The sequence below is a fragment of the Carassius gibelio genome, chromosome B1 (assembly GCF_023724105.1).
Source record: "Carassius gibelio isolate Cgi1373 ecotype wild population from Czech Republic chromosome B1, carGib1.2-hapl.c, whole genome shotgun sequence".
In the NCBI taxonomy this organism is placed as follows: Eukaryota; Metazoa; Chordata; class Actinopteri; order Cypriniformes; family Cyprinidae; genus Carassius; species Carassius gibelio.
In genome coordinates, this window is record NC_068396.1 from 10705689 (window position 1) to 10731797 (window position 26109).

The window sequence follows — 26109 nt, forward strand, 5'->3', positions numbered from 1 at the left end:
TGGTGTAACTCACAGGCTGGATGGGTGCTTCTTTAACCCTCAGCAAACCAAGCATTGATATACATTTTAGCAATTAAATAAAATCTGTTTCATTTGGGTAAAAAAATGCATTGCTGGACATTTAAGGTTGCAAAATGTCACCACCTAAAATATTCTGTTTTTCTAAATGCTCTCAAATTTATGCTTTATTTTTATTTATTTTTTATATCAGGTAATGCACAGGATATTTTCTATAGAGCATATACTGTAAATAAATAAATAAACATTATTTAATTGGTTTATAGAAACACTGCAATTCTGCTACGATGGGTCTCTGTGGTTAAGAAGGAGCAAACAGAATATAGCAGGGATTGGAATATTAAGATAAAATAAAATAAAATAAAATAAAATAAAATAAAATATGTTTTGCTAGTGCTAATCTTCTGGCATGATCCTGCATCTTATTATGGCTTTGGTAATAATAAACTTGTACAGGTTAAATGGTACAAAAACAGTATTAAATAAATAAATAAAGTCATATTATACAAATGCAATTATGCTAAACAGGGTATGTAAGGTTAATAGGGATACTAGTTAGCAGACTAAGTAGCAGATGTTAGTGGAGACATATTACTCTCTGTAGGAATACAAATAATGACCTTTAATCATTTCCCTACAAATCAAAAGCTTTAAATGTAATTTGTCTCTAAACACTCCAACCGAGAAACTAATCTCCCTATAGGCAACATTTTAGGCATCACTGGCGCCCTTTCGATGGAAAGGCTTCTCCAAACAGTAGGCAGTAAATGCACCATAGCATGTATTTAATGCTGATAAGGCATTTCAAGAATGCACTGTGGTAAGCTTCCAGATAATTATCACCCATGGAAATCACTGTTTTAAATAAAGAAATGCATTTTATTGAGTGTCAAAATATTGATAGAAAATAATCATCTAATTAAAAACAAAAAGTGGCCATTTTATTTCATCTGATATTTGTGTGTCATGCATTTATTTGTATTGAGTCATTTGCTCAGCAGCATGACTATTGGAATTGATTTTGTGTGTTAATTACACACTGTTTCACAGTGTGCTACTAGTGTTGTGCCTGTGTGAATTCCTGCCCATGAAGAGCATATCAAATCTCTCTCTTAGAGGGTTTTCGTTTTTGGTCAGGATCTTGCCTTTGAAGGCTGCTTGTGTGCACAGCAGAAAGTGAGATACCACATAGGAACTGATTTTATGTCTTTGAAAACAACTCCTTGGTGGACAACTGCTTAACATTTACAAGTGTTAGTCAGCAGATGTTAACCACAGTAAGTGGTGGCTTTAATGGAATAGGATGGCAAATTAAACCTAAAATGTTTTGCTAGTGCTAATCTACTGGTATGATGCTGCATATTATCATGGTTTTGGAAATGTAAAACATTTACAGGTTAAATGGTACAAAAACAGTAGTCTGTAATAAAAATAATAACTAGAATGTACATTTCCTGAAGAAAATGTGAGTGGTGCTCGCAGTGGCAAAACTCAGCCCTGTAGCCACCCATGATGTCTGTGTGATGTTGTGGAGCCAAGATATAAGTACTTTATATTGCTATATGGTTGCTATGGTGTGGCTATATAGTTTATGGGGCGATATGTAAATAATATTTTTGCCAGCCTGAATCCAAAAATCCTGAGCAAGTGTTTCTATATAGTAATTTTGCTGATATATAGCTTTTATATGTTGTTAAACAGTTGCTATGGTGCTAAAAGTGGTTGCTGGGGCATGATATGATGAGATATGATGTCAGATAATTTTTTCAGTTTTAAGTCTATGGGATATTTTCATCCATTTTTTTTTCGCCCGCTGTACGATTATCGTACGTACGATTGCTTAGATAAGTCATAGCACACCTCTCTACATTAAGCAGCATGGTTTGACAACCTCATTCATGGGTCTGCAACAAGAAGTGCTGGAGGAGTAGTGTGGCAAAATTTTGTCTGGGCGAATAGTAATTCTCTTACTCATGTTTATGATCTCTGCTGAATAAAGTGCTTCATTCTTTTTTCCTGAGGAAATCCAAATCTGAAATCTTCAACCACATCACATATTTTGGGGTGAATTATGTCTGATTCCTCTCATCCCAAAGCAAACAGTAAAAAAAAAGAAAAAAGAAAGAAAAAAAAAAACTGCGTTGTCTTCTTCGTATTCAAGCCACACACTTCAGCGAAACATTAGAATCTGAATAGAGCGTTCAGCGCGGGGGAGTGGTCGCATTAGAAGATAATGAAGATAGTGTTAAATTGATAAAAAGTGATAGTAAAGAAAATATATTATTAGAATATATATTATTAGATTTTGTTTTCATTTTGAATAAATGCAGTTCTTTTTAACCTTTTATCCATCAAATATATTAGACAGCAGAACTGTTTCCAATGCTCATAATAAATCAGAATATTATAATGATTTCTAAATGATCATGTGATAGACTGGATGTTACATGTGACACTGAAGGCTGGAGTAATGATGCTGAAAATTCAGCATGGCATCACAGGAATAAATTATTTTTTTAAAGTACATTCAAATAGAAAAATATTATTTTAAGTTGTAATAATATTTCACAATATTACTGTTTTTCTGTATTTTTGATCAAATAAATGCAGGCTTGATGAGCAGAAGACATTAAAAATAGTAATGTTTCCAAACTTTTGGTCTGTACTATATAAGTAAGAGGGAAGTTCATTCTATATAAGTTTCTTCACAGATACTACCAAACTCCAGTAAGATGTGGATGGAATTGATGGAACTACAGGATGGAATTGATGAATTTGTGCTGGAATTACCTTTTTACATTGTATTTGGGAGTGTAGCCTTAAACCATTCTGGAAACAAGTTATAGATGTCGTAAGTTGCTGGAATGGTTCCACAATATCTCTTACACAACAACTGTGTTTATTAGGTGACAAGCCTCAATCACCAAATGTTTACACCGGAAGACAGTGAAAGCACCAGAACTGAAAGATTGGGCTTGTGCAATGACATAAATGGCTTCTTACGAATCTATGCTTAATAGAGTAAATGGTTTCAAAGAGGATGGGTTTTCACCTTGGGAAGAGTTCTGGATTACTATTACAGTTACGACTCAGAATGTATAGATTGACACTTGGTGATACGTCTTGATTTGTACTTTAATGTTTCAAGTGCCTGTAGAACTCCAGAAGTATGTAACCCTGTATTAGTATTAGTATTAGTATTAGTATTGTGATATTGTACTTTTGTTATCCATTCACCTTCCAAAAAAAAAAAAAAAAAAAAAAAGTGTTCAAATGGCAAATTACTTTTGTAATAAGAAACTTATTTATTTTATTTTATTTATTTTTATTTTTTACTGTGTCAGTATCCATAATCGTAGTTCATGTTCTGCCCTTTATCCCCCTTATTACAGTATTATATGTGCTAAATTTGCCCATACAACCATGAATCATAAACTAAGTAAATAGTCTAACTTCTCTAAGGTGTATAATGTCTGCTCACAGTCAAATAAAGATGCTTCACTGGATGGAATAATTACTGCAAAACAAAGGTCTGGAGACGTTTGATGTGCTGCCCTCAAGATGTGATTCTGAGCTGCAGCCCAACAGTATTGATCCGAACGACTGGCAGTTGTGCAGTCATGACACAATGCTTTTCTTTCAAACAAGGACGCAGTGTGTTTGCTTGTTAAAATCTTTCAGACAGAAGCTTCAATCAAAAAAAAAAAAAAAAAAGGTTTTTTTTTTTTTTTTTTTTTTTTTTTTTTTTTGCTGAAGTCACTGTTCTAGGAGAGACTAACAAAAAAAATAAAAAATGAATGAATGAATGAATGGATGATTAAGTTGACGAACATATTTATTTTAGTTTTTTTTTATAATTTGTCTGAAAAATTTAGTACTGTACAAACCAAACAAACAACTGAAACAGACTCCCACGTGAATTTAAAAGTGAACTTGACAACTTGCGGTGGTACGAAAGGTATTTAACAAACATATTAGTGAAATTGAGGGGGAAAGGAAATCAACCCAGTTTTTTTTTTTTTTTTTTTTTTTTTTTGCTTTTTTGAGGTGTACGTAGTGGCTTTAGATGAATGTGGACTCTGAGTGAAACTCCCAAACTCTCTCATCAGCTCTAGGGCAGCTGGATCAATTCTCATCGTATTATACCCTGCATTAGCTGCCAGAGTTAACTGATCGCTAATGGCAAGTCTCTGTTGCACTCTCACCCTACCCACCCTTCGCTAGGCTATTAGCAGCACGACCAAACCCTACTGCTGGGCAAGAGAGGTAGAAAACAACAGCAAGGCTATTACAGTCTACTTAAACTTGGGTCTGTGCCCTTCATCTACACCAACTGAGCTGACAGTGACTACACAAAGGTCTGAAAAGAGAGGGCAGTATGGCGGGGGAGAGAATGAGAGGAGAAAATGGAGGTCATCCAAGCCGTCTCAAATGGTGGTAATGTTTCTTTACCAGAGATTTGCTGTTTAATTAATGAGAGCCTGAGGCAAGTTCAAACCTCAGCACCGAGAGGGAAGCACCGAACTAAACAAATTAAAGCAAATTACCAGAAATGTGCCAAGAAGAATGAAAGATGGAAAGCTAGTAGCAGCTGATTGGAATAGAGTTGCAACAATGCTGAGACATGTTAACACTGTTGCTTAGTTTCAGTGATATGGATGCTACTCTACTATACAAAATATGTGTCAATATAAAACAGGCCAACACGAATTGTGATTTACTTATTCTAGTGGTTACTGTAAATATTAAATATTATATTAGGATGCATTATTCAAACAGCAGCACCCCACAGCAATACACAGATTTAATTAAAGCAAAAGTTAACTTGAAAATACTGCCATTTACTTTCCCATGATGTCATTCTATGTGAGCAATTCCTTTAAATAATTAAGCACTATTGGAATAGTTTTAAGTTTGTATTCATGTATGTATGTACGTATGCATGTATTTATAATAAAACCAATAAAAAAAAAAAAAAAATCTAATTTGTCAGAAATTTGTCAGAATTCCAGACTAGCATCTCATTATAATAATAATAAAAAAGAAAAGAGTGTGAAGGATCATAAGATCTGTGGCAAATCAACATTGTGTGTCTTTTTATAATGTTTCCAAATGAGACAAGAGTGTGAAATTTTAATGAGAGACTAAAGAAACAAAAGATGGCTATGTTATGAATAGTTGAGCAAGTATCAGTCATTTGCAGGGTTTCACAGCAAACATAGTCAATGGTAAGTGTGAATGAACCATTATCAGTGGCACATTTGTTAATATACATACTGTGTGTGTGTGTGTGTATTGTGTGTATAGTGTATATATATGGCAGTTGTGCAGTCATGACACAATGCTTTTCTTTCAAACAAGGACGCAGTGTGTTTGCTTGTTAAAATCTTTCAGACAAAGGCTTCAATCAAAAAAAAAAAAAATGTTATTTTTTTGCTGAAGTCACTGTTTTAGGAGAGACTAACAAAAATAAAATAAAAACATGAATAATGAATGAATGTATGATTAAGTTGACAAACATATTCATTTTTTTTTATTTTTATAATTTGTCTGAAAAATTTAGTAATGCACAAACCAAACAAACAACTGAAACAGACTCCCACGTGAATTTAAAAGTGAACTTGACAACTTGCGGTGGTACGAAAGGTGTTTAACAAACATAATAGTGAAATTGAAGGGGAAAGGAAATGGAAATCAACCCAGTTTTTTTTTTTTTTGCTTTTTTGAGGTGTACGCAGTGGCTTTAGATGAGTGTGGACTCTGAGTGAAACTCCCAAACTCTCTCATCAGCTATATATATATAATTATAATTATAATTATTATTATTATTATTATTATTATTATTATTATTATTTTCTGTTGTTGTTCTGCAGAAGAAAGAAATACATGCAGCTTTGGAACAACATGAAGGTGAGAAAGGTGATCTACCCCATTAAAGAAAGAAATGAAAAAAAAAAATTCCCAGATAAATGATCATGACTAAGAAATACATTAGTAAGCTCTAGCAACACATCAGTATTTTATCCTAAGAATTAGAACTCCTTAACCAGACATTTCACTCAAAGTAGCATGGGTCAGGTATAATTTGCTATTAGCATCAAATCACTTAAAATAATTTATAAATAATTGAACAGGACTTTCTGCATTCTTTAACATTTGCTTCAACGCAAAGTTGCATTTCATTACTTTGCCATTTAACTGAAGCTTTTATCTAAAGCCACTTAAAATAAATAAATGAATAAATCCACTAGACCAACCCCAGGTAAAGTGCACCGCCTAGGGGCAAAATGGTGATTGTTCATGAATAATTATTGGTGTGTACCTACAACTTTTCTTTTTTTTTTTGCCTCCATTGAGATTCTAAAATCCTGAGTGTACATGAGGGGGTCATTGCAAAATATATGTGACAAATGCATTTTTAACACACAAACACACACATGCACACACACAAATCTTGGGCTTAAAAATATAGTATATTTAATCACTTATTAAAAGTCTCCTCTCTCAAGTGTAACTTTGAAGGTGGTCTGTTCAACTCTTGATGAGGAACCTGTGAGAAAGTATATCAACAGGATGCAATTGAACTCTCTGTGAGACCATATTATAAGACATTAGCCTTTAATAGACTCTATTAAGTCATTACATGTTCCATTTACTTTAACTGCCTAATTCTTAACCCTAAGAGGAACAGAGAGATGATAGAAGGTGAGGTAGAGATAAGCGAGGGAGAAACTGGACAAACACTCGTTTACAAAAGTTTCATACCCCAAGGACGACATAAAGCTGGCTCATTACTCATTATGTAGGCTCGTTTCAATTAACAGTTAAAGTCAGTGATAATGAGCACACTTCGATAAAAAACAATAATTGGGAAAAAGTTAACTTGATTTATATATTAATCCCAACAAAATGTGAAAGGAATGTTAATGCACGCAGGTCGGTCGCGAATACTGGATTCTGTCTGAAGACAACAACCAGAAATTCATAGTGAGAGAGAAGCAAAGAGACGAGAGAATGAAAGAGTTGTGATGAGTGTGCGATTATCTTCAGATTTTCACTATGGCATTAATCAAACCATCTGCTCTCTACTGTGAAAAAGACTGCAGACTGGGATGAAATTACAACAGTGCCCTTTATCTTTATAACAGAACAGAGAGCGAATATGTGGATTTACTGGTAATATTTTGAAGTATTGTTTGTTTCAATGAGGCTAATAGAGGCCAAGGACCCTCAGTTAAAAGAGAAACAAAGCACAGTATTTAATGAAGTACAGTGTAGATGTCTTTGCATATTGGGTGCTTTACAAAAACTATTATTTCAGCTTTGCTTCAGTGTGCCAGTAGACATTCTGTTGGCAAATACTGTAATAATCCAGTCAGATTTATTGTGCAAGGAGTCTAACAACAGATGTTATGACCCACAAAGAAATCTGCTCTCAGCATCATCCAGTCAGTCTGGGATTACATGAAGAAACAATTGCAACTAGGATTTAAGGCTAAATCCATAGAATAACAGTGGTAACTAATAATAATAATAATAATAATAATAATAATAATAATAATAATAATAATACATCTATTTTTATTCCTGTAATGGATTAATTTTCAGCAGAAATTACTCCAGTCTTCAGTGTCACATGATCTTTGATTCAGGTTCAATAAACATTTCTATTTTTTATTAATTTTGAAAAAAAAATTCTGCTGCTTAATACTTTTGTGCAAACGTTCATATACTACCATTTGGGTAATACTTTGGGAATGATTGCTTTTATTAGTCAACGACACACTCAAGATTTCTGTTTTATAAAATTGTTTACTTGTTCAATTTTGAATGTTATTACATATATATATGTGTGTGTGTGTGTGTGTGTGTGTGTGTGTGTGTGTGTGTGTGTGTGTGTGTGTGTGTGTGTGTGTGTGTGTGTGTGAAAGTATCCTTACTTTAACAAGCGTCTAAATCTTTTAACAGTACTGTACTGCATATTGCAAGCGGGTGGAAATACTGATCTAAAAATAATTGTTTCTACTGTCACACCAAAGCAAAAGATATATATATTATATAGTTATATATAAGTTATATATATACTTATATATACTTATATATAACTTATATATAACTAACATTTAAAATAAAAAAATGAAACATCTAAGAACAAATGTTTTTGAGGAGTATCTAATGTGCTTCAGACTTGCGCACAGTTTTGTATGTGGGTGGAAGTATGAAACTTCTTAGCTCTAGCTTTAGATAAAGTCAAATAAACACGTATATATATACAATGTGATCAAACAATTACTGGCAGACCTCTGCAGTACTGCTGCTGATCTGACTATGAGTGCTTTACAACATCTGTAGAAACTTTACTGCTGCTTTTGAATGGCTATAAATGGAAAAACAAGTTCCCCATAAATAGTGTTGTTTCAGTATTGACCAGTAGGGGCTAAGAGGACCTTGCTAACTAGCCAAACCTTGACCTCTTAATGGTTCAAATCCTAATAATGTTTGCCATTAAGATAAGAAATGGAACTAAAAAGGGTCAGCACTACCAGTGAAGTTATCCCTTCTTTAACCCAATAATTTCCACAACTTTTCTAATGAAAGTAGATTTGATCCTGGTGCATTAGCATTAAGTGAGTTCATAAGTGATTGGAAAGCACCCAGCAGTGCTCCATCAAACCAAACTGGGCGGTAAAAGCTCTCGGTTCCCCTCAGTAACCTGCCTACTTGCACTTAAAGTGACTCCATCCATCATGGAACTACACCATTTCCTGTAGTGATAATGTCTGTGTTTGGGGGAGTGAGAAGCATCGCATTGTGTTAGTGACCTATTGGACATCCAATCAGATATCGACTAATGCAGACGGAAGAGATTAGATGAATCTGATTGGCTGATCCTCCGGTGATGGATTGGGCATGAAAAGAGGTCATGTCCCCTTTCTCATAACAGAGTGCGAATAGGACAGTTTGTCACTGAATATTGAGGATATAATGGTTCTATGGACAATTAGGAAGTAGACATTCATTAAGTTCATGTTTTACGACTTTCCTCTATCCTTCTGTGTCTCTTCCCATTATTTTTATCATGTTCTAGGCTCTTTCCATCCTCTGTAGTTCTTAGAGTGCAACCCGTCTTTTTGGGTTAAAATAGTATTGTCAGGATCGAAGACAAGCAGTGAAGAATCAGCGCTAAAAATGCTTGGACAGTTATTTTTTTAACTTCAGACGCAAAATTTTAGAGCGTATTAAAATGAATCATGCAACACAATTTACTAATGTTTTCTATTATCAAATTATTGGTATTTGCACCATTATTTAATGTAAAAAAAAAAAAATAATAATAATAATAATTTAAACTATTCTTCGCTTGTTTCATAAGTAGAGTAGATCACCTGCTCCTGATGATCATCGGCTCTGCTTATTTGCAACTACGCTAATTTGCACTGTGCTTGGTATATTGCGTTGGTTGATATGTAAATGAGATGTTGCGTCTTTGTTCTTTAATTTGAAAATTAAAAATGAAACAGAAATGTCCAAGCCCATGGACATTATTTTAACCCCAAAAGGGTTAGTAAATCTGGCCTTTAGTGTGAATCACACACTGAATGAAAATGTGATACATAAGGTAAGCATGTCTTACTTCAGGTCTTGGAATGGTTCAGCTCGAACATGTGGTGTTTCCAACGAATGACTGAACACAACTCCCTCGTTGCCTAGACAGAAAAAAACAAAGATAAAACCAGACAATGACACGTTATATACTTAAATAAATATTAAAAAAAAAAAAAAAGTGTTGGAATAACTTTCATGTTGTATACTTTCTATTTCAAATAAAGCTTGGAAGCAATTTTGACTTGTAGTAACATTTTACATTATTGTTGTTTTTACTACTTTTGATCAAAAAAATCAACCTCAAACACTGGCTTATCAAATTATTTTTATCCTCTACCTGATGCTGTGTTACACATTATATACCACTAATAAAGGAACTAGGCAAAGGTATGACACATCAAGTGATACATTTTAAGCACCGCAGACCAGTAGACTTTTCCCTTTATTTCTGGAGTGTTAGAAATATCCCCCATTTCAATGCATCATTTTTCTTGAAAATGTGCTTGTTAAGTGAGTATAAAAGTAAACTATGCTTCCATACTTGCTTTCTTTGTGTCATCTGTCATAGTTTGTTTTATTCCTCTTCATTCTCCCCACAATCATGTTCAGAACAGTTTAAAGAAACAGTTTATTTAAAATCAAACTTCTGTCAATGATTTATTCATATTCATATTATTTTAACCATAAAAGGGGCAACGTATCCTGGGGAATACAAACATTTGAGAAGCTGTGAGGAGAAGCGGCGAAAGCGTAGGTCTCATTTCTTGGTTTCATTGTGAAAGGGAGTTTGTTGTGAATATTTAGATGAGGTGACTTTTGTTTCTCCAGTCTTTGTGTAGCTCATAGGCAGCATTTAAAACGGCATGCCTGACTGCAGTATGGGAAATCTACTCACCCTCCAATAAAAGTTGATCTAGTAAAAATATTTACACATGTTGGAGGGGTCTTACCTGTTTAAAAAGATGTTGTTCAGCATTAGCTTATTAGGTTTATATTGAAATTGAATACATTAAATGATCATCTTTTTTTTGTAATCTGACAAAGTACATATCGTTGGAAAGGTCTGGCAGTCAAGATTCCATATTTGGTTAATGGTTTGTAATAGAAGTCATATTGTGAAAGAAAATTATTGATTTGTGACATAAAAGTGTATTATAATACTTTAATAGAGTTTGGGTTCACCCAGTGGTTGTTTTTGGTACAGTGCCCAACCAAAATCTCACATGAAACACATTTTTTGTGTGATATCAACTTCAAATTCGGAACATAAATCAGTTAGACATATGGCTTTGATTTTATAGCAATTGTAGAATGCAACATATTTTATAAAATATTTATTTTATATAAAATAAAAACAATTAGTAAACTGCATTACCTTTACTTTAAATTAAAATTATTTTTTATGCTTTCACTTCAGCAATAATCTATGTGTCTTCTTCAAAAAGAGACCAACCTTAAGTCTGTAATCCAAAGCATTTAGAAATTACAACTATGCTATAAGAAGCATTGATAAACAAGTGTTCTGTTTCCATTGAATTTATAACCCAAAGGAGCAACGTATCCTGTGGAATACAAACATTAAAATCAAATAAAAGAGTCAAGTTGAAATAAATAAATAAAAATAATGAAATTGTATTATTTGAGTCCCAATAAGTCACTCGGGATTCGGGAGGACCATGACGGAGAAGAGGACTTCGGAGGCCATGGCCCCAGCCCTTGCCTCTGTCTCTATGGCTGGAGCCTCCGAGGTCACGACCCAAGTCCCTGCTTCAGCCTCTATGTATGGCTTGAGCCTCTGCGGGGGATCAAGAGCCCTCCCTGGGCTTGACTTGGGAACAGGAGCCCCTCCTGGGCTTAACTGTGGATTGGGAGCCCTCCGTGGGCTATGCTCTGGGGCTGGAGCTGACATTGGAGCAAGCTCTGGAAGGCACTTTCGAGGAGAGGGCACTGGAGGGTGCTCTGGAAGGAGCTTACAAGGAGCGGGCACTGGAGTGAGCTTTGGGGCTAACTGGCTTGCCGCATTAATTTTCGTTGGCCTTGCCATATTAATGTTCATTGGGCTTCCCATATTATTGTTCTTTTGGCTTGCCACATCAATGTCCTTTCGCTTGGGATTGACACAGGGATTGAGAAGCAAGGAGACGCAGGAGATGCTGGAGATTTCTTCAACATGGAATTTTAATTCAAAGACGTGGAAAACACAGAAACTCAGAAAACTTTTACCAGACGACGGCAAACTCAAAACAGGGAACACTTTAAATACATGACTTGATAAGGGGAGGACGAGGAACACCTGGGTCAAATGAAACAACACAAAACACGGAAGTCTGTCAATGGGAAATAGCATTAAATTAATTGTCTGATGTCTTGTTATGGATTTGCCCTTTTTAGGGTTAAACACACATTACTTTCTTTCTTATATAGAACACAAACAACTAAAAAAAAAGGTTTATAGAATATTTACAATAAATTCACTTACATTTAGTTTTCAAATGACATGATGGTGAATAAACAATGGCAGAATTTCCATTATTTTTATTTTCTTAGTTAATTAACAATTTACTCTTTCTCTCTCTACATTCTCTTCCTCTCCCCAGGGCAGTTCTTGTTTCTGACACATTTTAGCCTTTCGGTCTCACCACTTGAAGAACCACTGTGTTCCATTTATGCATGCCTTGTCTATCTTTCTCTCTCTACCACTATTTCTCTCCCTTGATCCCTCTCTTTACCCATGTCTTTTTGTAAAAAAAAAAGGTAATGGACAGATCTGCCCAATTACTGAGCACGTGCCCTCTTTGTCCCTGACCTCTAACTATTCCACTTGACCTCTCAGCATGCACTGTTTCAGGCAGAGACAGAACAAAGAAAGAGTGTGTGAGAGAGAGGTCTGCATGAGAGAAATCTATTTGAAACTATATATTTGCATTTCAATACAAGGGAAGGTTACTAGTACATACGGTGCATGCAAATCTTTGACTCTTGAAGCAGATGGCTCAAAAAATGGAAGCTGTATAAAATATTATTGACGTATATATACATACATATACAAACATTTTTTTTATATTAAATAAAAAAGTTTTCTAATACAAGTTACACAACAGTTGAATACTTCCAATTGATTGATGCTTCTGTAGGTCACATCATTACACCAAAAGTCTACAGGTAGTGACTTACTCGAACCATTTTTTTTTTTTTTTTTTAATGAGATTTGTTAAAAACACTAAATCTTTCAAGAACAAAATAATTATTTTGAGTGAGTCTTTAGATCCTCTACTTAACTAATTCATTTTAAACACTGGTTCATTAATAACAATGTAGTCACTACTGTGTGTTTTTCTGAAATTCATGGGGTGAAACAAATTCAGTTTGGCTTTATTTTGAACTATTTTCATTGTCAGAGCAAAAAAATAAAATAAAAATAAAAATAAAAACTATAAACTGGAAATATTGAGTCTGAAATGTAAATTTGAAGGGACTGTTTACATGCAGTGCATCAATCTGAATTAATCATTTTTTTTTTTTTTTTCTGATTCTGAAAGATTATATGAACCCTAAACTTTACTGTCTGGCCCACATTTTAATTTGCATCACAACCAAGTTTGTTCATGTTTACAATTTCTTACTGATCAGATAAATTCTGGTCTACAATCTACAATTTAATCAGATCAAGCTTAATCAAGTCAATCAAAGTCTTTAAAATTGAGCCATCAATCCAATTTGGTTGCATATAAATGTATGTACTGTCTTACTTTTTTTATTATTATTATTACTGAAGTGTTGTATAAAAGCAATATCACACATTTGGAATGACTCATCTCTTTCTCTCTTTCTATTACCTAGTGCTCTGCAGGTTTAGTGGACTAATGACGCTTGACTGTATTCCTTGACAGCTGCAATGTTCTCCTTGCACATCAGGCAGGTCCCATTAAGAGAACAAAAATGGCTGTGATGGCTCTGATGTAACAGAATTACTTAAATTAAGAACTAAATGCATAGAAATTGATTCATACAAAGCTATTTTATTTAAAATAATTTTATCGCAGATGGAAGAAAAAATGAAAAAAAAAAAAAAAAAAAAGAGCTGGGCTTTCTGCAATGTGTCAAAAACATTAAAGTGTGTCCATCAACTGAAAGCAGATTGTCGTAATGCTGCAGACAGCTCATTTGATTATAATGTGATTGAGCTTGTTTTACATGTCAGGCATCTGGTGGAGATATGCATATCCAAACTTTGCTTACAGAAACGAGCAAGAAGGCATCGTTTCTTTTTATAGATCTGCGATTATATGTGTATTTTAGGCCTGTAATAAATCATCTGGAGAAAAAATATTGTATGTAAGGCTACTAACCATCCCTAGGATAACTACTGTCTAACAGTATCAGGGCCGCTGCTGGCCAAATGGGTGCCCTAAGCAGGACTGTATTTTTGTGCCCCCTTCCTCAATTACGACAAAGCAAAACAAAACAACAACAACAACAAAAAGCATCTACTACAGGGGTCAAAATAGAACTTTAATAAAATAAAATAAAAAAGTGAATAAAGAAATGAATACATTTTATTATTTACAAATTACAATTGTACCTCTCAACATTTACCTATGGCTATGATTTTATTATGACTTATTTATTTTATAGGCATTCAGAAATCAGAAAGAAAATTAAGTAGTTTTACTATGATAAAACCATGGTTTATTTTTAAAAGGGTTGTGATGTCCACATTGTTTTTTGTTAAAGAAATTATGGAGGCTGTGTCATCTATAACAAAACGGTGTCCAAAAATTAAAGATTAAGTGAAAATTTTGAACTAAATGTTTGGCCAATAGCCTAAACAAGGATTTGATCGTCCTGTAAGTGAAACAGCAGCAATTACCCTTTGACTCCCTTTGCAGGCATTTGTAATAGCATGCTATTTACATAAATTGTTTATTTTGTATTAGCCTACAGTGTTATTAACCAGTCATTATTGCCTCACAGTTTTTTTTTTTATATAATGCATTCTAAGTCATAAAGGTGATTGATGACTTAGGTCTGTTTTTATAAAAAAACAGCAACTAAAATATTATATTAAAACTTATTTGTAAACTATTATTTGAAGTAACAAAACCATGGTTGATTTGCTGTTACCATGGCTACAAGAACAATATGTGTGTGTGTGTGTGTGTGTGTTATTCATGTTAAAATAAACAAGTAAGGGAACCTGGAAACTCAGAGAGAATATTAGATGAATAGGTGGTGGTGAAATTATTTCCGAAATTAAAAGTTATTATTAATGTCAAAAAAAAAAGAGAGAAAAAAGAAAAAAAGTGATACACAGGCCTCATTTTAACCTAAATGATTTACTATTTATATTAATCAATATTTAAAAAAAAAAAGTTGCAAAATTTACATATGATTTACAATTTATTTTAATAAGTATCAAAAATGTATAAGGTGTGCATTATAGTTGACACCTAGATGAACAATTACAGTTGTTTTTATGAATGTAAGTCATTCTCTTCAAATGCTATTGATGTTAGAAAAATGTGTCTACCAATATTGCATGTAACTTTAAAGACAGTCCCTAAATTTGCAAACATCTGATATCCAATGTCAAGCCAACTTTATGCCTTTTTTTTTAGTTTCTTCCTGTTTCTTTTCTCTGCGCAGGATTGCTAATGTCTTTTAACAGGGCATATATGTCCATCCATCAATTATGAACATTCAGCCGAAAATGTATGTATGGGCCACTTAAGGGACTGTATGAAACTACCTACCCTAAGGAAAGTACAGACTGAGACCCATAGGTTTTTGTGTCATGTTTGAATGGATGAATATGTGTTTTTGCACGTTATACCTGTGACCCTTAGTTTATCTGTGCCAATACTGATCTCCTCTTCATCAGCAGAGAAGAGAACTCTCTCCCCATCTCTACTTCTCACCTCGAATCGCTGACACTGGGCTTCTACCCTCTCAGAGCCTACAGAAAGAGAGAAAAAAAGAATAAAGGCTTTGGAAACAAGATCATTACACACATTTTTCACCTTTGTAGTCCACATATTAATAATAACAATACAAAAACGAACAATGTATTATTATACTTTATTCAGTATTATGTGCATACAGATAACCTAATTTAATTACATTTGATTTTCATTTATATTTCTGCCTTAGAAGACAGCTGACAATATTGACAAAAAGTAAGCTCACTAGGCTGAGTTAATATTAGAACAGCTGCTCATTGTTTCTAGGGTGTTAGACTTATTACAGTGTCAAATTATAGAAGTGTTTGAATGCTTAATTAATATGCTTAATTAATAAATGCCTTAGAAAAAATAATACTAATAATAAATAAAAAAATATGTCTTGATGAAGCCCACAAGAAAAAAAAAAAAACAAACAAACAGAAACCATCTTAAATCTTGCAAAAAATAAATAAAAAATAAATAAATAAAAAAACTCACTAGAACATGATCTGTAAAATAATGTCAACATGTTGCCACAAATAACACTTCAATACAGTTCAAAATTTAAATCCTTTCTTATTTGAAGTGTTTGGTTCTGAAATGCAATAAACACCTTTGAATACACCCGGCATCCTAGTTTTCCTCATCTACTTTGTACTTATCTGAAAGTTTGAAACAGAAAATAGTGGTCTTCATCTACAGACTTTCTTTTGTAAAGAAAACAAATTTTTACTCAAATTAATAAAAATGGATGTATAGCATTTTGGAACCAAACTCTTCATTTAGACCCCATAATGCATATGAATTAGAAAAGGTGCTGGATTTTTGTTTGTCTCATGCAGAGGGGTGATGTGAGAGACGTGAATGAAACTGATCTTGACTTTATTCACCAAGCTCGACTTGGCCTAAAAACTACACTGTCTCTGGAATCTCAGTAGCTTTTAATGCACTGCCCCAAACAAACACTGCAATGGCTTCACTGACTGTATTATTCATCACAGCTATCATATCTTCCATGTCTTAGGTGACCTTGGAGAGCAAACCTGGCTTTGTTTGTCTGCCTGCATTATGTGTGTGTGAAGGAAAGTAAACTTCTCTCTTTTTTTTTTCCCTAAAGCCCATCTCTCCTTTCTCTGAAACCATCTATTGTCTTCCCAGCCCTCTTCATGCATTCATTACCTGTCTTCTCATTTTTTTTTCAGTGTTTGTATTATAAGGCGCCCAGCCCTTTCTCTAAGGGCCTTATGGCAAAGATAGCATTACATTAAAGTAGCCTATAACAATGCAAAATTGGGGATTTAATTTAACCCACTTTTTCCAACATGGCTTTCTTTATATTTAACTATTTACTTTTTTGGATGGTAGCCAACATGTATTCTTGATAGATGAGACAACAGCATTTCAAATTTAAAATGAATCCAATATATATATATTAGTGCTGTCAATCGATTAAAAAAAATTAACTAATTAATCGCACAATTTGTTGAAATTAATCGCGATTAATCGCAATTAAAAGACTGAAACTTTTTGGATATGTAAATGTAAAATGTAAATAATTAATGTAAACTCAAGACAAAGAAACTATTTAAATTCAAAATATGATTGTTTATTGGAATTTTTGTTTAACTTGTAACACAGATTTTCTCAGAAATAAAAACACAGGCATGTAAGTACCATTTGAATTTCAAAACAATCAATGCCAATAAAAAACAAAAATGATTTCCATGTTGAATTCTAAGTGGACTGCAAAAAAATTCCAAAGTATAGTCATTGCCAGTGCTTTAAGTGGGCCGGTATGCACCGGTACTCAGTACCGCCACTTCCAAATATAGCTTTTGAGCGTACCGCCACCTCTCCTGCACCCAGAACGTGCTTTTAGCGTACCGGTACGCTCATTTGGACATCTGTTTTAATAGAGGTTTTAATCTTTTACCTGCACTGCCGATTTTCAGAGCGCCCTTCACAATGCAAGCTTCCTAATTCCCCTTGCGAAAATTAACCATGGTTTTACTACAAATAAAACCAAAAAACCATGGTTACTGTAGTTAAACCATGGTAACCACAAATTAACCATGGTTTTGCTATATTAACCATAGTTTAACCACGGTATTTGTAGTAAATCTGTGGTTTTACAAATGGCAGTCAATACGCCAAAAAACCATGGGTTACTACAGTTTTACTATAATAAAACCATGGTTATTTTTCGTAAGGGTCATCCCACCCAGAGCAGAAACTACATTACCCATTCACCCTTAAGTTATACAAGTGAATAGCGCATGTGTCGCTTTTCCCACTGTTAAGTGTCAACAACTCAACGTGGCCGGAGAAGGTGTGTGAAACTCGTTGTGAGTTATACTAAAGCAAAATCTTGAGTATTTATTGTCTGATAAACATTAAAAACTGTCTGCGGAGGTTGAGTCATCCTGCAGCCCCCGCTGGCTGTTCATTGGCTGCAGCATCTTTTTTCTAAGTTCTAAAAAAATACCGTAGACGGCAAGGCACAAATTTAGATATTCATTTATCTAATTAATCTATAGGCTATGCACAAAGACAATATGATCTTTTTGTCCCCTTTTTGTTTTAAAGCTTGATGAAGAGAGAGAGCGCAAGTTGCTGCAGCTGCGAGGAGGACAGTGATGCACGCGTACAAGAGTGATTGACAGTTCGCGGCACTGTGTACAAAAAATACTCCGCTACACAATTATTTCGTTATTTTCGTTTAAGCTTATTAACGTTAGCGTTACAGAAAGGTCTGATTTACGCACTGTTACAGTCATTGTTTTTTTTGTTTTTTTAAACAATGACATTTGAGTTCATGATTTTAATGTTGCTGTTTCTTGTGGCAGACTGAATGAAGAGTAATGTTTCTTGTGGCAGACTGAAGAGTAATCCGGCAGAGTTTTATACTGAAACTTTCCGTCTAAAAGTCCTTCCTTGGTCTTAACCATATTTCTTTGCACGTTGAACACACATAGGCCACAACTGGAAATAAAAAAAAACTGCAACCGCGTTAATTGCGTTATTTTTTTTTAACGCGTTAAATATTTCAAATTAATCGAATGCGTTAACGCGCTAATTTTGACAGCACTAATATATATATATATATATATATATATATATATATATATATATATATACTGTGTGTATATACTTTATTTGATATTAACAAATTTTATCAAAAATGTGACCTGTCCTCAGACTTTTCCTCAATACGTCACATTTGTAAACTGTACATAGCTTGAACACACCTACAAAACATATATGTCGCCTCACTTTTAAAGGCAGATTAGCACTCAGAGAACCTCAATTAAATGTACTTGTTTTAAAAGGTTTCAGAGCTGTGTATCCACTATCCTATATTTATGAAAAAGATCAAAAACTTAACATGATTAAAAATGTACTTCAATTAACAAAAATCTATGAATCTTGATGAATTGGTTTATTACAAACACACATATTTTTTTGCTTTACAAGATGGTATTGGATTGGATTGGTGTGGATTACTTGATGTTTTCATTAGCAGTTTGCACTCTCATTCAGACGGCACCCATTTAGTGCAGAGGATACATAGGAAATTATGAAATACTAAATGTCCCCAAGTCTGGGGGGCTAACTAGCAAGTGTTAAAATTATGCAGATAAACACTTCTGAACATATTTAATCATGTAAACAAATTCATTTCTCTTTTCAAGCTGTCTATATTTTCAGTTCTGTAGCCTGTTTTATCCCATGTCTCAAAAAGCAGAGTTGACATAGTTATTTCAGTTTGGGATCTGAAGGAGCCCCAGATCAACATGTCTTTTACAGTTCTTTTACTCAGCAGGAAGTTGTTGTTCCTGCTGTGCTTATAAATCTTTTCACAGACCTAAAGAAACAAATGTAGAGCACATCTTCAGATTTTGAAGTTATGTATTTTTTTTTTCTTTTTCTTTTTTTTAATACAAAGAGATTCAGTGTAGGATTGTGCTAAATATATAAAGAAACATGCTATTCATTAATTAATTGCTTATTATTTCTCTTATGTTTTATTCTCTTGTAATTAGGAATATCTGTTTCATATCAGTGAAAGTTTCACATCATTTGATCTCTTTTGAGAGGAAAAAACAATAACTGAAAAAAGTACAAATTATGTTGAATAGTGATTAAAGACGTGCTGAAGGATAAGGCAAGTCTAATTTTGATTATGCTGATGAGACCAAGAGGAGAGGATTCTAATACAGTGTTAATTTATACTCATATTTGATTAATCCTCTCTTGACCATATCACTGCACAGCGGTGGCGAGAGATTTGCTGATAGATTCACTGCAGAACATGATTATTTTTAGAGAGATTGTGACAGAGGCTCTCCACAGGATTATATAGGGACAGATTTGCTTCTTTCTTTCTTTGCTTACTTTGTTTTTTTTATTTTCTTTCAGTCAAAAACAGCTCTTATAAATAAAATTTTGAACTGTGAGTTTGTGTGATATCCAAAAGACCAAGCTGTCTATGCATTTACCAGATAATTAATTTACTGAATTAAATTAACGAAATATTAAAATAAATATTAATTTCACATGGCCCAATGGGGTCACTTAAATTAGGGAGATTACATCATAAATTATGAGACATTCAAAGCTTCATTGTAAAACCTCTAAAGAAGCTTTGAATGCAATTATTACATGACCAAAATGGCATTCAGTTCAGTCTATTATAAACCACTATGGCCATTCTAATAGTTATAGAATTACTGTAGTTCTAGAGCTAAATGAGAAATGATATAAAGCGGATATTAATGAACCACTCTTGAATATTAATTGATACTGATTTACCCCTCATCAAAAATGAAGATTGATGATTAAATGCTGTTTTGCGGTTGGAGTGAAATGGAAAGAATAAATGACCTTGTTGTGGAAAACCACATGGTGTGTTATAAAATGAAGAGCTGCTTGTTTTTTTTGACAAATAATGCAAAAACAAACAAACAAAAAAAACACGGACATTTGTTATGTTTGTCAGTTGAATTAAAAAAACTAACTTGAAAGCATTAAGTGTGATCTGTCAAGGCCTTCCATGGCTTAAGATGGAAATGCAATATAAAGGTGTTCTTACAACAAGCCCAATGCTGTAGAATAGCAAGAACTTTGGTACTGCAACTTTATAATGCATTTCCATCTCTATTATTTATCTACAAGTAATTATTATCATCATCATCATCATCATCATCATCATCATTATTATTATTATGATTATTGTTGTTGTTGTTTAGTAATTATTTATTTAAAACAAAAATATTTGAACTGGATAACCCTCATCGATAAAAAGGCAAAATAGGTGAATTTTGACTGCCTGCATTAATCAGAGTGTGTGTGCATGTGTCTGGGTGTGGTTTGTGGACAGTGTAAAGAGACAAATAATTAGAGCTGTTGTCATCATCAGCAAACGGAGCCCTGAAGACTGATGCGTGTATTTGTGAGCATTAATCTCCATATGTCCTTTAGGTACTCTCTCTCTCTCTCTCTCTCTCTCTCTCTCTCTCTCTCTCTCTCTCTCTCTCTCTCTCTCTCTTCTTGGAGAGTTTAAGCTCTCTACCTCTAAGCAGCAAAGTGGCATTGCAAATGATGATATTCATTTAAAACTAGCAATTTATTCTGGCTAAATTACACAACATAAAACAGCACATTAAATTTCTAAACGTTCCTCTACATGCATGCACACTTTGCCAATGTATTCTTATAATGATTAATTACTTGGAACTAATCACAAATCACTGGATCTTTGGTGCTGTAAAACTTATAATTGGTGACTTGATCACTTTGAGATAAATGTTTTTTTTTTCTTCTTTTTTTTTTTTTTACAGGTATGTATATATTTAAATTGGTTCTTGTATGCATTGCAGTGGATGTGCAGCGGATTGAAAACTTTTGAAATAATACTATGTTGAAATAAAACTGACTGAAAATGTTGTCCTTGAGCTGAAAGGTACCAAGCCAAACACTGTCTGTCCACCTTTTAATGACTTGTTTTGAAAATGAGCATATTCAACCAATGGTCCATGTTTGATTGGTTTGTTTGATCTTGATGCTGCTGTCATGAACATTTCAGATGGTCTGTTAAGAACACCAAATGGGATAGAAATTTGTAATGCCTAGTAAAAAAAACAATAATATTTATAAAAGTGTATATTTTTTTATATAGGACAGCAAGTTTACTGGTTAGCAGTGTGCTAATATGGTATACTAAATGGAATAACATAAAATAAAATAAAATAAAAAGCTTCATTGGCTATCTATCTATCTATCTATCTATCTATCTATCTATCTATCTATCTATCTATCTATCTATCTATCTATCTATCTATCTATCTATCTATCTATCTATCTATCTATCTATATTTACCTGGCTAGCTATTATTTCATTACACAACCTGTAACTTTGGCTGAGTAATGGTGTAGCATAACTGGCAACATTATTAGTCACAAAAAAGTTCAGATGACAAACATCAAAGCCATTTTTTTAGGATTTCTAATCAAGCTGAACAGAGTCTGAATAGAGTACTTATTATCTCATTAATTTATTTCAGCCAATAGAAAGTCAATTTAACAGGCAGGATGAATTTTTCATGACAACTAATTGCCTTCAAAACAAATGGAAATGCTAATTGATAATGTTTTGGAAAGGATGGCTGTAAAGGACACTGGCAGCATCACACCTGAGTCCCACACTTCTTCCTGTTGTCCTTGTCGGCCCCCTAGAGCATCTCTGACTCATGTCCTCTCTGTCACCCGGTGCTAATGAAATCACCTCCCACTCTCTCAAAGTGGAGAAGCCATTCATTATGCAGTCTACACTTCCAAAAATGAAAAGTCAATAAGACAAAAAGCAGATGCTGTGTTCCCTCAATGTCCTCTCAGTTGTTTGGCCTCTGGAAGAGGTGTTCAGAGGATAGACGAGCTCACAGCTGGAGAAGGAGCGTGAGAACAGCCCATACGCGGATTATTTTCCTGTCCCTCGTTTTCAATCATCTGTGCAGGGACCTCATGGCAAACAGCGGGGAGCCTCAGGTTAGTGGAGAAAGATGGAGGGATGGAGAGAGATAAAGGAAACAAGATCTGACAGCACAGGCTTGATACTGTATTTCATCACCGGCTCACTTCCAGCACACATCCCATCAACACCTCCAACTAAATCCTGTCGCCCAATAATTTAGCAAGGCACTACGTTCCTGCAAGAAGGTCATGAGGAGCATTATTTCATTACTGCCATTTTCCAGAAACACACAAATATGAAGGTTCACAAGGTGAGGATGTCCTCAAAGGTAAATCTACAGCTGTTAACCTACTTTTTAGAGTTTCAAAATTCAGACAGTATTTAGACAGTATTTAGTCTACACTAATTTTATTGACTCCTAGTGGGTGCATTTATGAAACTTTTGTACAATATACTGTTGTATACTACTGTTTAAATAATTTGTGGTCAGTAAGATTGTTTAAAAAAATATAAAAAATCTCTTATGCTCACCAAGGTTGTGTAAAATATGTATATTATGTATTTATTTTATATAGAATTGTATTATAATTTAACATGATTAAAATAGATATATAAAAATATGTGTATTCCTGTGATGACAAAGATGAATAATATATATATATATATATATATTATTAATTATTATAATTATAATAATAATTATTATTATTATATATAATTACACTTTCAGTTGTGCTTGTGCTGCCTAATATTTATTTGCAGAAAAATTTATTTAATTTGGATGTTCTGATGAATAGAATGTTCAAAACAACAGATTATCTGATCATATGATCTGAAAAGTAAAAGTTCCTATTTATTTATTCATTTACAAGGAATTATTTGCTTATTTCTTAATTTGAATTTGTTATAAAAAAAAAAATCTAATACACTTCTTAGTTGCATATATAGCCTGGCATAACTAAAAATCTATGAGCATGTGATCACTTATTTTTAGTTCGAAAATGTCTTTATCTCATTTTCATAAAACAAAATGCTTGTTTATAAAGTAACTATTTAACTTTTCCTCTCCTTTAGCGATTTATGATTCTGAAAGAAAATGCACCTGATGTCTCTAGCAGCAAATGCTACTTTCATCCGATCGTGCTTTTATTTCAAGGTTGTTGTTAATGCTGTGGTTATTTTAACAGTTTCATTTGTACATTGGGTTTCAACGACATTGTTTAAACACATTTTTCTTTCAATGGAACTGTGCATCTGCTTTAGAACTTAAATTTTAGATTAAGATGCCGAGAGCCATTGAAAAACTACACAAGAGTAAAACTACTTCACTTTAGCATTACTGGCAACCAGTTCTAAAGAGAGATCAACCATCAGCTGCTCAAAAAATGTGTCAGTGAGACGAACAGTGCATGAGTGCATTCCTGTGATGGTCACAGGTGGTAAATAATGGAGCGAGTGAAGGAGAGATGCAAAGGCATGAACATTGTTCAAGGTCTCCATTAATTCAAGCTGGTAGCAATTTATTTGGCATTTATTTTGAAAGTATGTAATCGCTATAGAAATGTTTCAAGATCAATGCATATGCATCATCAGGGTTGTAATCGATGCACTGAGAAAGTAAGTGAATCGTTACACCCATACCTATCATACATGCCAACCCTCCCGATTTTTCCGGGAGACTCCCGAATTTCAAAGCCCCTCCCGCAAATCTCCCGGGCCGACCTTTCTCCCGATTTCCACCCGGACAACAAAATTGCTACACCATCCATCACTGGGCGCCGTTTCAGACCGAACAATAGGGACTTAGCAACAGCCTCTGGTGGAACGGCAACGCCATTCTGGCGTTATATTGCACATGCGCGAATTTAACTGCTACTTTGTGACGTTCTACTTTAACGGTCTACTACGGGAGAACAGCTGATTTGCCGGAGTCGCTTCAACGTGAGAGATTAGGTAAATAAAGTTATGGCATATGACACTGTAATTTGCATCAGTTTATGATTGTCTGATCACAAACGATCTCATTGGGAATCCCGAGAACATCTATATAGGTAATAAAAAAATATTTAATTTTACCATGATAGGTAAAAAAAAAAAAAAAAAAAGATAGCTTGAAAGTCGCTTTGGATAAAAGCGTTTGCTAAATGCATTAAAAAAAATAAAAAAATAAAAAGAAATCTACCAGAATTGGTAGGTCACATTTTCTGACACGAAATTCATTTAAGCATTCGTCTTCCTCCATGTAATCAAGGTTAAAAGGCAAGTATTGCTTACATGGTAAATCTAGGTTTTTAGACTTATTTACATCATACAACATTAAAAACTCCTTTTCTGGCAAAAGATTGTCATTTAAAGCCAAAAGCAATCCTTCTCTTGCTTTTTTAAATGACTTTTTTTCGTATCTCAATAAGTGAATTAATGCCGCGTTGCGCTGTCCTGTTTACCGTTGCTTAGAGATTTTTACGTTCTTGGCTATAGCGGTGTGACAGCAAACTTCCGGTCGCTGTAGCCGTTCCATTGGCAGATGTTGCTTAAAGTCCCTAATAATAAAGGTTACACCTCGAAGTCAAGCACGGCAAATTCAGAACAGAAAAAGAAGAAGAAGAAGAAGAAGGGGAAGAGGAAGAAAGAAGAGACATGGCGAATAAAAAAAAAAGAATATGCCTGAAAATTCCTAACTAAATGGACTGGGTTGGGTTGGATGTGCATAAATGGGGTTGGGTTGTGATGAGTTGTTGTTACTGTACATAACATGTATGTATAAACTATGTACAGTTAAATGAATTATATTCTTCTTTACGTTTGTTTGTGTGTGTGTGTGATTATATATGACACAACCCTATATGACCCCCCCGCCTTTTGAATATCTCCCTAATTCTGAGGACTCACGGTTGGCAAGTATGGTACCTATTAGAATTAAGCTACTTAAATGAAATCGAATGTATACCTGTAGAATTGTTCACAGAAAGCACACACGGTATTCAACTAATAAAGATCCTCATCGCTAGCCAACAGTAGAAGTTGCAGTCTTTATGCTCTTAATGTTCTTAAATTTCCTGGTATGAATGAGAAACCGCTTCAGATGATTTGGTGAGTGCAGGGAACTGAACAAATAATCCAAAGTGATTTGCGAACCAGTTCAGACCGTTTTGCAGGTTTGTTCGTTGAGGGCCTTGAACAGAATCAACTCAAAAGAGTAATTCATTATCGACTGGGGCATCATTCACAACCCTCTACATTGCGAATAAATCACTCACATATGCAACTAAATCTTCACTCTGGGCAACTAAATGATGTCTAATATTAGCCAATGGCTAATAAATTATCAGATTTTACTCGCCAGTGTGTGAGTTTGAGGCTAAGTAAAAGTTTAGCACAGATATATTTTCACTCGCTGAACACTCTGACGGAGTTTCACTCTCCATCAAGCGATCTGTGCTGTTTTTCAGTTAATGTGAATGGATGTGCATTGCACCTGTATTTAACGTACCGCAAACTGTAGTATGAAGGCTCACGACTCGCTGTTGCTTTGTCTCACACACACGCAGAGAGAGGGAGAGAGAATTCATGCGC

General features: G+C 34.1%; 1 protein-coding gene across 1 annotated transcript in view; it reads right to left on the minus strand.

Moving 5' to 3' along the window:
* Nucleotides 1-26109, minus strand: part of LOC127948365 (zeta-sarcoglycan-like) — a 111591-nt gene that overhangs the window by 22810 nt on the left and 62672 nt on the right. Inside the window, exons 4-5 of the mRNA XM_052544793.1 lie at nucleotides 15458-15580; nucleotides 9653-9725 (exon numbers count right to left, since the gene is read on the minus strand). Of these exons, the coding sequence (XP_052400753.1) occupies nucleotides 9653-9725; nucleotides 15458-15580 (196 nt within the window). The remainder of the gene's footprint in view (nucleotides 1-9652; nucleotides 9726-15457; nucleotides 15581-26109) is intronic.